Raw genomic sequence first — 12,379 nt, forward strand, 5'->3', positions numbered from 1 at the left:
ACACGGATGTCTACATCACAATCTTCATAACGTCATTCTTGTAAACGCTCAGGCTCCCTCCAAGCCCTGAGTGCATGGCTCACTCTTTAGGGTTTTTCAGAATTGTGCAGTGGGGAGTTGGACTCATATGGCTGCAAAATAACACCTTCATCTCTCTTCTTCTCTTTTCTGTTCTGTGTGCAGATCTCTCTTCTTCTCTTTTCTGTTCTGTGTGCAGATCTCTCTTCTTCTCTTTTCTGTTCTGTGTGCAGATCTCTCTTCTTCTCTTTTCTGTTCTGTGTGCAGATCTCTCTTCTTCTCTTTTCTGTTCTGTGTGCAGAAGTTCAGGGGTTTCACAATTTTTCGCTTTCGTGGTTTTGTTGTGTGATTGTGTCATCCAAGCGAAGCTTTTCCCCCTTCGCCTGAAATCTAGTCCTTTATTTTTCTGTTTCCCGTAGATACCAAGAGGCATTGATTCATTTTTCATGCCTACACTTTTTATACTCAACCTGTTGAAGCAGTTTTAGCGTCCCCCTCCCCAAAGGCACTTCAGTGACTTCTTATTCTCTCCCTCTGTTGCACTGTCTTTGTTTTCTCCAGGGTGAGAAATGGTTTTATTGAACGTTGGCTCTCTGAAGCACGGGACAAATGTAGAAGCACACGATGTGTATGGCTAAAAGCACTTCTTATCAGATGCAATGACTCACCGCCATTTAAACCGCTAATGGCTATGACAGGATTTTTATCAGCGAGAGGCCAGTAAAACGCTTTATCAGATTCTTCGTTTTTTGACCTTGGAGCGTCAGTGAAGCTCCATGGTGAGATGCAACAGAGGTCAGGCTCAAAAGTTGCGAACACGTTTCCTGACAGTCTCACAGTTAAATGGACCCAAGATGTTGTTACATTTATTTCTTTATTTATGGACATTATTGCCACGCTACTTCACTGACACTGCGCCCTCAACGCCAAAAAAAAAGGAGAGAAAAAAAGTCAACGATCTGTAAAAAGCACTCAACCTTAGTACACAATCAATGCATTCTAGCCCCTCCCTCCTCACTCCTATGTCCTGATAGAATCAGTCAGCTCCAGGCGCGTGGACAGAAAAGGGAGATGTTGTATTTGAAGGTCAGACTACTGTAGACCAACATCAGCATTTCTGTCTCTTATACTCCCTCCTGTGGAACTGTAAAGATTTTAATGGAACTGCAGTGTGGCGCTGTTGCCTGATAAAAAGCAAAGCATCTGTATTGGAATATTTCATTAAAAATATTGCATTAGAAAAGTTGTGGACGGCAACCACAGCACACCACCAGAAGTTTCGGTTGTCTTTATCTGAAGCTGAGGGATTTCTTGGGCAAACATTGTATCCGTAAGTTAATAGCCCAAGTGGCAATTATGGCACGCAAATAGCTTCATTGTTATCCATGAGCAAGAAGGGCAAGCGAAGGAGCGAGCATCCATTTTGGCTCCTGTCACCGTGTCAGTCATCGATCAGTATCAAGCAGGGGGAGGCGGTTACTAATGAAGCTTCTGCAAACTGAGCGATGTGGCACATGAATGCGATTAGTGGCCGCCTCCCTCTAAGCAGGTGCTTCAGAAGACAGCGGTGCCCGTTACACAAACGCCTTCGGCTCAGTCGGAGCCTTTTTTTTCTCTTTTCCTCCCACTCTAATCTGACGAGGCCAAATGACTCGGAGGGGGAAAGCACAATATGCCAGATCCTCAGCACGGGACGCTTCGGCGGTCTGCGGCCCTTCGGTGACTAGGGATTACCAAAGGCCCCAGAAAGGGATTAAGGACGCTTTTAAGGGAGCTGCATTTATTTCTTACATTTTTATTTCTCCTGCAAGGATGTGTTCTTGTTGGAGCGCCTGAGCAAGATAGGACGTCCATTAAAATAAGAGACAAAAAATAAATGAAAAAGAAACTACTTGCTTTGACTTTGACTTCCTTTAAAGTGCAAGGGCACATTTGTTGGGGAAAAGAGATGCTGACAGGAACTATGCAGTGAGTGCAATGGAATGTTTTTCTCACTGTGAAATCAGTGCACTGAAATTCACAAATTAGTGGCCAATTAGTTCAGTTTTATAGCAATCTCAGATTGCCCAAACTACAAGTAGTTAGTGTACTTTTGATGCTTTTCAGGGTTTTCAAGGGTTGTGTGTGTGTGTGTGTTTAGATCTCATTTTCACCCCTGAGATATGAACACACTATTATCAAACTATTATTATACGTGGCGCGCAGAGGCAGGTCCAGGTCTTTGGGAATGCCACTGGCCAGCAGGGTAGAGCACTTTTCACACACACACTCAGCCTGGCACCCTGCTGGGTGACAAAGCACCACATTCTCACACACACACACACTCAGCCTGGCACCCTGCTGGGTGACAAAGCACCACATTCTCACACACACACACACTCAGCCTGGCACCCTGCTGGGTGACAAAGCACCACATTCTCACACACACACACACTCAGCCTGGCACCCTGCTGGGTGACAAAGCACCACATTCTCACACACACACACACTCATCCTCAGCCTGGCACCCTGCTGGGTGACAAAGCACCACATTCTCACACACACACACACACACACTCATCCTCAGCCTGGCACCCTGCTGGGTGACAAAGCACCACATTCTCACACACACACACACTCAGCCTGGCACCCTGCTGGGTGACAAAGCACCACATTCTCACACACACACACACACACTCATCCTCAGCCTGGCACCCTGCTGGGTGACAAAGCACCACATTCTCACACACACACACACTCATCCTCAGCCTGGCACCCTGTGGCGGCGCAGAGGCAGGTCCAGGTCTTTGGGAATGCCACTGGCCAGCAGGGTAGAGCACTTTTCCTCCTGCAAAGATGCGGTGCTCAACGGAGCGACCCATCTGTCGTGTACCCCCACCCCCACCAAACACACACACACACACACACATCCTCAGCCTGGCACCCTGCTGGGTGACAAAGCACCACATTCTCACACACACACACACACACACACACACATACACACACACACTCCCATCCTACACCATCCCCTTTCCTGCTAATCCGCTCTCCTGTCTGAGCAGGGAGGACGGAGAGAGAGAGAGAGAGGGGGGAGGGGATAGAGAGAGAGAGGGAAGAGAGTTGGAGAGTTATAGAGAGAGAGGGAAAGAGAGAGAGTTATAGAGAGAGAGTTCAAAGTCAAAGTCTGCTTTATTGTCAATTTCTTCACATGCCAAGATATACAAAGAGATCGAAAGTTTCTCACTATCCCACGGTGAAGACAAGACATATTTTACCAATTAAGTCCACAGACAAACATAACATTCAAGTAAACAATAAAAAGTAAATAAGAAGGCACATACAATGAAGAAATAAGAGCAGCAAAAATGGGTTGCAATTGTGCATAGATAGTCAATATAATAGTGCAAAGTCAGGCTAATAAATGGCTGAGGTAGTTCTGTTTGACCTAAGTAAGCAAGTGGCATAGTGGTGCAAGTTATGTAAGAGCAGCAGAAGTGTTGTGTTTTCAGGACAACAGGACAACAACAAGTTGCAAAGTGTGCAAGTGTACAAGTGGAGTAGTGCAAGTGGAGTAGTGCAAGTGGAGTAGTGCAAGGCAGCCATTTTGGGTCCAAAGTTCAAGAGTTAAAGAGAGAGCTAAAGAGAGTTAGAGAGAGAGGGAAAGAGAGAGAGTTGGAGAGAGAGAGAGGGAGAGAGAGTTAAAGAGAGGGAAAGAGAGAGTTACAGTTTTTTTACAACTGTTTACACACATTTTCAATACTCACAGTGTACAGTATGTATTCATAGGCTTATAGACCCTTTCAACTGCAGAAACAAACAATCCTAAGCGTTCCTAAGGCATTTCTGGAGGCACAGAAAAAATGTATTTAGCTAATGGTAACATGGGGACGAACAAAAATAGAGTAAAAAGACAAGTTTTACATAAAGTCAACTTTTTGTAGAACATTACTGTAAGCTAAAGTCCGATTACTGTAATTTTCTTTTCAAAGTATCTGCATTGGTTCTGAATATTTAAACCATATTTAAAAAATATTTAAAAATTGAGCAGATTGAAAGGGCCTATACCTATATAAAGTATATCTATTCATAGCAATGATTGGATGGTGTTCAGTAAAGTAATGAGAGTTTACACATGTGAAGAGAGAGAGTGAAGCACTGGTGATTTTGTGTGGCATTTTGATGGGTTGTTTGAAAAACAAAATCAAGTTACTTCCTGTTAGATTGTTGTGTGTTAGGTAGAAACTTGTGTGTGGTGTTTTGCAAAATGTGTTATAGTAAATTGAAAACTGTGTCAAACACTGAGAATTAGTGTATGGTTTTGCAGATTTGGTGTGGGGTAATGATGTTTGGAAGACATGTTTAGAAAATTGTGTGACGAGCAAAGATTTAGTGTGTAAGCAGTAGAAAAAAACTGTAGAGAGAGAGAGAGAGAGAGTTAGAGAGAGGAAAAGAGAGAGAGAGAGAGTTAGAGAGAGGGAAAGGGGGGGGGGTACCTCTCCAGTCTGATTACACAAGGCCTGGGAGGCATAGAGGGGCATTTGGAGGCTGTGTTGAAGAGCTTCATTAGCAAGGCAGCTATTCCAAGCATTGAATGATTGGTTTCTGTGGTTTTGTGGTGGTTGATGTTTTTATGGCCATTTTAGAGATGCAGCTGAATCTTTATATTCACATATATTCCCGGAATGTGTAATTCTCTTCAGTTAGATGCACCAATACGTCTGGACAAACTCATCTGTGGATTCACTCGTTCTTTCTTTCTGAATTTCTGACTAGCAGACCCAGCCAACACACACAATGAATCCTGTTAACTGGCTTTCAATGCCAACTTCACGTTGGAGATGACCGTATTCCATGTAGAATAAGCAGGGCTGATTTTCTGCTGCATGTATTCCATGGACTGTTTTATCTGGGAGGTTGCATCACAAGGCTCTTCCACTGTAGCTGCTCTCTAATGTGGGAGCGTTCTGCTCCCCCTAGTGGCTCAGCAGTGGTGTGTCTTTGTGCCCAAAAGCTGCAGGAAAATATTCTGCTTTGGAAAGCATGCGCTCAGGGTGGAAACGGATCGTTCCCTCCACTGCCTCCAGATAAAGCAAAGCTTCTGCTTCTGCTCCTTTGTGTCCATTCTGTCTTCCAGCAAAACATCCTGTTTCTTTAGGAGTGCAAAGCCTTTTTTTTAAATGTCTTTGAGGTCCAGACGACCTTCTCTGCTGTAGTTATTTGTTCTCCCTTCTTTTTTCAATCTAATATATTAAAAGCATTTATAAAGCTCACATACCTTTGTCTACGGCTGTAAGAATCAAACAGTTTATTTAAGGAGTATCAATAGTAGTGTAGAGTGTTGATATGACTAGCTGGTTAAAGGCTTGGGCAAATAGCACATAAGTCCCATCATGTTGTTATCCCAGCAGACGGCCCCAGTGTGTCACTTTCCATATGCTGATTTGGACTGACAGATTATCTTTGAATACAAGTGCAGTGGACAGGATGTCATTAACATTCAAAGCTGGAGCAGTACCCATTGCTGCCACTAGGGGTCGCTGTTTGTTTGTGATGTCTGGTATTAGATCAACCCTCAGGTCAAATGCTACCTGAATATTTACTATATGACATTTCTGCCTGTGACAGTGTTGTGTTGTGCTATTTTTAATCATTATTGCTGACTTGAGGAGTTAACCCAAACTGAAGTTACATTGCATAAATAAATGAACTTCAAATGGCAACCTTCTGACCCCCATCATTTGGTTATAACTCTATTCACTCCACAAGCCCAGGCTGCCCCCCTAACCCCCCATGGCTCAGTAATCAATGCAGGAGACTGTGGGAAGTCATCTTTGTGTAAAGGGAATAGACCCCCCCACCACCACCCCCCTCCTCCTCTCCTCGACCACCAAGGTTCTAAAGTCCTCCCACTATTCATGTCCAAAGCCGATTCGTTGCTGCCAAGAGCAGAAGAATATTTGTTTTGAAAGGACGGGCCGATCCACTGGGCACTTCATGCTCTACATGCCCAGTGCTCACACATAATGACTGCGTTTTTTGAAGCAGATGGTTCAAAACGTGGTGGGGGCCAGGGGGGTGGGGTGGGAGGGTGCCGAACTCTCGCTGGCGCCCAGCGGAGCGGTCCGACGTCGTTTGGGCTTTCCACCGAGCGAGCGGCAGACAGAATGGGGGGATGCCAGCGCCGCGGGGCGCTTACGCACACTAGGGTATGTGAGGCCACTTCCTGGGGGGACTCACTAATGAGAACATCAATACACCAGCTCTTGGCATCTCTATTCTCCGAGCCCAGGGGAGCAAAGGCAAAAAACAGATAAAGAAAAGAGGGAGAAGTGTTGCAAATCGCCAGGTTCATTGGGGTTTCTTGGGCACATATGCCGTCGAGTTGTTTTCTAGTCTGTGGAGAGGTTTTTAAAACACAGAAGTCAGTGTATTGACTTTAAAGGTGAGAAAAGTTCTAATGCAGTGACAGATTGAGTCTCATTTAGGTTCTGTTTTGGTTTGGGGCAGCAGAGTGCAACTCAAACTCCAACATCAGAGCCGCCAGTTGGTTCTACTGACTGATTTCACTTTTTTTGCTCATAAAATAATTTGATCTCAGTACCACCAGTTTGGGGGCAGCCATGGGCTACTGGTTAGTGCTTTGGACTTGTAACCAGAGGGTTGCCGGTTCGAACCCCGAACCACGGCTGAAGTGCCCTTGGGCACATAACCCCTCACTGCTCCCCGAGCGCCGCTGTTGTTGCAGGCAGCTCACTGTGCCAGGATTAGTGTGTGCTTCACCTCACTGTGTGCTCACTGTGTGCTGAGTGTGTTTCACTAATTCACGGATTGGGATAAATTAGAGACCAAATTTCCCTCATGGGATCAAAAGAGTATAGAGTATACTTACTTACTTATACTTATACTTACACATACCTGAAAGTAATACCCCTGTTCATCATCATACTCATCATCATTATCATCATCATCATTATCTCTGTCTGCAGACAACCAGGTGCTGGAGTTTGGACGGCTGGTGAGCACATCCAACACTTACGAGCCCCACGACCCAAGCGAGGGGAGGAGACCTGTGACTGTGACCTCAGATAAGCCCCTTCTGTGGAGCATGGGCATTCACATGAAGTAGCCAACGCTCTGCTCCACCAGGGGATTCAGACTTGAATGGAACGTCTGCCAAGTGCCTTCACACTTAAGAACGGATGCCATACCATAGGTATTTTCCCCACGGATTATTTATTAACAAATTGTCCACAAACACACAACGTAGAAATTCTCCATTCATCCCATTCAGTCACCATCATAGTTTAAAAAAGTCAGCACAAGCAATGGTCTAGCCGACGAGCAGTAGTTTAGCCGCCACTGTGGAGACAAAGAGAGGAGTAGTGTGTTAGTCACCATGGGATACTAGTCTGGACTAAAGTATATGTACTGAATGCTAGAACAAATTTCGTGTATTATGTCTAGTTTGAAATACTATGCACTTTAGTATATTCTACTGATCTCAACATGAAAATCAAGACACTGTACTGATACTGTACACTGTACAAGATATTGTAGTTTTTCTATTCTAACATTTTTAATAACAATAAAACAATTCACATGATGTCTTGGCTGGTGGAGTGGTAATTACACAATGATGTTGTTGATGGGGATGTGGATGAGTGGTACTTACACAATGATGTTGTTGATGGGGATGTGGATGAGTTTCACAAAGAACCCAATGAAGCCCATAATCGCAAATCCAATCGCTGTTGCCATGGCAATCTTCTGGAATTCTACAACACAAATTGGATCACCAAGATGCATCAGTAAAACCCAACCACTGTACAGTCCCTCTGGCTCATCAGTACACACTGAATGTATATCATTCCATTACTAGTTTTCACAACACCACAAACCTGCAGGGAGAAACCAAGGAGGTAAGCGAACGTTCGGAAAGCGCAGCCCCAACAGGAGGCTCTGAGTCCAATATGGCTTCATCTGGACCTAGCATTCCATTGACCCCCGTTAATTTTGCCGTCACTGACGGCGAATAACTTTACATCTAAAGCAGTGTTTCTCAAACTTTTTTTCTGGGGACCCACTTTTTAAAAATGACAGACTATCGCGACCCAACTCGTGACTGTGGTAGTTAACAAACTAGATCCTTATAGAAAGCTGTTAGCTTTCCTAAGCTATATAAGGTATAAGGAACCAATGAGCTAGACAACAAATTCCCATTATGTTATTGTGTAGCTAAGTACCCTGTGAGTTATAAGTTAGTGTAAGTTAGTGTCTTGAGAGTGAGACAGTTGTCTGCGTGACTTTCTGAGTCACTCCTTAGAGCAGTGGTTCTCAAACGTTTTCTTTCATTCCCCACTTTGATCAAGGGGGCATTCTCGAGCCCCACCTGTCCCTCATCGCTCTAAGAAAGTGGTAGGTCAAGCTTAAAATTGTGAAATTTATTGAAATAATGACAAGTTCTAAATATATCCTCTTCAACAGAGTTAAAATCTGCTGGTGCTGCAGATATAATAATAAATAAATAAATACATAATAACACACATATTTCTGTTTTCCAGCAACATATTAGGAAGCATAGGCCATTTTACAGCATTGTACAATATATTCAATGAAATACCAACATGCTGCATTAAATGGATCCATAATCCAGTCATACAGAGCACTGCTGGTTGGGAAATATTTTTTAAATAAACTTTGCAGGGATGTGATGTAGGCCTACTGATTAACACATGGGAATCACAAGAGGCTCCCGAATCAGACGTTTCGGCGATTTCGCTCAGAAATCTCAAAGGCATAATACTGTCGCGATCGAGGCGCCTGTCCCATACCTAAAGTTTTTTCGGTGAATGCAGTAATTTTATTTGCTAGGTGAGGGAGGTGCTTGTCTTTGCCTTATAACTGGACATTTAACTCATGTATCGCTAAGATATATCAAATATATCACTAAGATAGGCCAGCTTCGTCAAGAAATGTTCATTAGTGAACGTGCTTGCAGATTCAAACATGCGCTCTTCATCCAAGAAGAGGCGACTGAGCTCAAACACGCGACAGCACTTTACCTCGAAAGCCACCTTGCCTCGCTGTGAAACAGTACAGCCTTTTGGTCAGCTACCATCTCTTCGCAAAGTGCGGAGAATAGACGCGCTTTTAAGGACCGGGTTTTGATGAAATTCATCACTCTCACAACAACGTTAAAAATCTCATGTAGGTCGGGACTAACTAAGCTGCCTTGACACGAGCGCTTCCCTATGAATAACACAGTGCGTCCATTGCGCATCGGGTGCTACCTGGGCCTAGCTACAAATAAAAAATAAAATAAAATAAAACTCCTGTTTTTCACGTGGCATGTCTCTGCGACCCACAGTTTGAGAAACGCTGATAAACGCGTTTTAAGCCTTTATATGAATCATTTCCATTTCCAGAGAAATACAACATTGTGTGACTGGTGTCATAACCTTGTATCTAACTTTACGCTCCGTGATAAACTTTTTTTTAGAAATGAATGCTAAAATGATGCCATGAGCTTGTGAGAGAAGTAACCGTATTCTCTGGATAAGAAGTAACCGTATTCTCTGGATAAGAAACTCAAAGGCAGTCTAAAGGAAAGTCCACAGATAAGCTATTTAGGAAAGCATCGAGTGGAAACAAACAATTAGCAATATGCTAGATATAGCATATTGGGTCTTGAAATATTCACAAGAATCCATATAAATTGTATATTCATGTCATTTGATCCAATATTAGTTATGCAGATGTGTAGTCCACCAATTTAATTAAAAATAGATACAGATTTATAATTTTTTGTAATTATTCCATATTTAGTGTAGTCATTCCATATCAGAACCCCTGAAGTATAATCCAAGTACAAGCATGAAACTTCAATGTGTTACCTTTCATTTGAGACTAAGATTATGCTTCTACACCCTGAGGATGCACAGCACAATAAGGCTTCACCCTGAGGATGCACACACAGCACAATAAGGCTTCACCCTGAGGATGCACAGCACAATAAGGCTTCACCCTGAGGATGCACACACAGCACAATAAGGCTTCACCCTGAGGATGCACAGCACAATAAGGCTTCACCCTGAGGATGCACACACAGCACAATAAGGCTTCACCCTGAGGATGCACAGCACAATAAGGCTTCACCCTGAGGATGCACACACAGCACAATAAGGCTTCACCCTGAGGATGCACAGCACAATAAGGCTTCACCCTGAGGATGCACACACAGCACAATAAGGCTTCACCCTGAGGGATGCATGCACAATGAGGCTTCACCCAGGATGCACACACAGCACAATAAGGCTTCACCCTGAGGATGCACAGCACAATAAGGCTTCACCCTGAGGATGCACACACAGCACAATAAGGCTTCACCCTGAGGATGCACAGCACAATAAGGCTACACCCTGAGGATGCACACGCAGCACAATAAGGCTTCACCCTGAGGATGCACACACAGTACAATAAGGCTTCACCTGGAAAAGGGGCTCAAATTGGCCTCACTTGTCTCTACTCAAGTCCTATGGGGTGGCTGTGTCTATTTCTGTTACTGTCTATGGGATAAACTGTAATCAGCACTTCAATCCGTATTTTGCCATGTTTTCATTAAAGAAATGCTCATACAGGTTACTAATTTGGGGGCTGAACCATCACCGTTAACAGTAATTATCAGTAAAATGATATTTATTTGGTAAGGACCTCAAGCAGAACCTAAACGTCACAGCATGGTATTGCTCCATGCTCACAGCAGTAAATCTCCCACTACAATATCTTGGACCATGAGCGCTGTAACTATGGTTTGAAGAAGCTGGTAGTAAACAGCAGTAATGCAGGCCTGTCCTTTGTACCAAAGTACCTGTAGATTAACATCATGTGTTGTGTACTGTAGATAACTTCTCCTCACCCAACAGACAGGTAACATTATGTAGTAGGCTACTCGCTGTTCTACTCAAACCCCACCCCAAAACTCTCCAACAAACACGTCCCCCACCCCCGAGTGATTCAATCAAATTGGTGAAGGAGATTGAGGTGATGAGATTAGGATTTTGACATCGATGCCAAGCTAGTTTCAATGATTTGGGAGATAGACTATAGGCTAACACTAGTAATAAGTTACCACTTTTCTGAATCTGAGAAGTGTGAAGGTCCTCCTCATAATAAGGCACGTTACCCACACTGCACACATTAGCACACGTATTTTAGCAGACATTTAATAATCGTCACATAAACGACCTAATATGTAAATACCTAGATGTCCTCGGCTACTAACCTTTTCTGTCGGGTTTTGTGCATCTTTTCACGAGTCTGATGGAATCTTTTACGAACTGCCTACTGGGCTCCGCGAATTGCATTACTTGATCCATGGTGGTAAAGTGGAGTTTCCTGAATGATGTAAAAAGATTACATGGTGATAAACACACTTGCTCATCACCAAAGGCAATATTACTTCATGGGTTTACTTTTGCCTGAACATTTGCCTAACGTCAACGTCATCGTAAAAAGTTCAGATAGTTTTTAAGATTATGAACATTAGCAGTGTAAAACAATATAACACAACATTTAATCATAGCCTACACTCAATGCTAAAAGAGTAAAACGAATGCTTTAGAAGTTTGTCAAAAAAGCAAGATCATAACAAAAAAGTTAACGTTAACGTCAACAGCTAACGTTAACGTTAACGTTGAATGGCTAACGTTAACGGGTTAGAAAACTATATCAATAGTCATTTTATCTGTGGCCTCCAGACAGACATAAATACAGAAATAAACAGTCTCATTTCAAAAACACTTAATAACACTTACAATTGTATTAAGTCATCTCTATGTACCTGTGCTGTGACAGATGTTGACAATTTGGCCGGCTGATGTTTCTGGCCACGTATCTCTTGCGAAAAGTCTTTGGGTAGAAGGCTGACGTAGCGTTAAGACCACGCAGGCGTAGAAGCTACTTGCGTACTCTGATCTGTGACGCTCGTTACCAGTCCTGCTGCTTTTCGCCATAGCTGGGACTCGGAGTGTAAAAAACTCATCGCTTTGCATAGAGAGTTTCTCAACCCTTTTGGGGCTAAAGCACACCAAAGGCCAAACTAAAACGCCAAGGCACATCTACTTATGATTTAGGCTACAGTGATTTTAAAGTAGCCTATGTCACACACTTTATTAGGCTATAAGAGGTGTTTCTCGTAATGCCCATATTTTTTTCTGTCTTGCGTTCATGAGCTGAGACAACAGTGATAGGCATGTGCTCATAGCCTATAATGTTGACTGAGGTTTTTAACTAACTGACTGAGGTTTTTAACTTAACTAATTGACTTGGTCATTTATGCAACCTGATGATTAACCCAGGCTACAAAAATGCATTGAGTTGC

At 43.3% G+C, this 12,379-nt stretch overlaps 2 protein-coding genes across 4 annotated transcripts in view; one reads left to right on the forward strand and one right to left on the reverse strand.

The window, feature by feature from the left end:
* Nucleotides 1-7,603, forward strand: part of tpk1 (thiamin pyrophosphokinase 1) — a 69,214-nt gene extending 61,611 nt beyond the window's left edge. For both annotated transcript variants that reach the window (XM_048266682.1, XM_048266683.1), the window contains exon 9: nucleotides 6,987-7,603. In XM_048266682.1, coding sequence (XP_048122639.1) covers nucleotides 6,987-7,126 — 140 coding nt within the window. In that variant the 3' untranslated portion in view covers nucleotides 7,127-7,603. The remainder of the gene's footprint in view (nucleotides 1-6,986) is intronic.
* On the reverse strand, nucleotides 7,215-11,942 carry sec61g (SEC61 translocon subunit gamma). Of its 2 annotated transcripts, none has more exons than XM_048266685.1 (4): nucleotides 11,840-11,942; nucleotides 11,282-11,394; nucleotides 7,673-7,775; nucleotides 7,215-7,359 (listed from the first exon to the last, which is right to left on the reverse strand). In XM_048266685.1, the coding sequence occupies exons 2-4, from the start codon at nucleotides 11,373-11,375 to the stop codon at nucleotides 7,350-7,352; spliced, it is 207 nt and encodes a 68-aa protein (XP_048122642.1). In that variant the 5' UTR covers nucleotides 11,376-11,394; nucleotides 11,840-11,942; the 3' UTR covers nucleotides 7,215-7,349. The 2 variants fall into 2 exon arrangements, with proteins under 2 accessions (XP_048122642.1, XP_048122643.1); XM_048266686.1 differs by having other exon boundaries at nucleotides 11,814-11,927.
* Nucleotides 11,943-12,379: the final 437 nt, after the last annotated feature.

This window comes from Alosa alosa, chromosome 16, assembly GCF_017589495.1.
Source record: "Alosa alosa isolate M-15738 ecotype Scorff River chromosome 16, AALO_Geno_1.1, whole genome shotgun sequence".
In the NCBI taxonomy this organism is placed as follows: Eukaryota; Metazoa; Chordata; class Actinopteri; order Clupeiformes; family Clupeidae; genus Alosa; species Alosa alosa.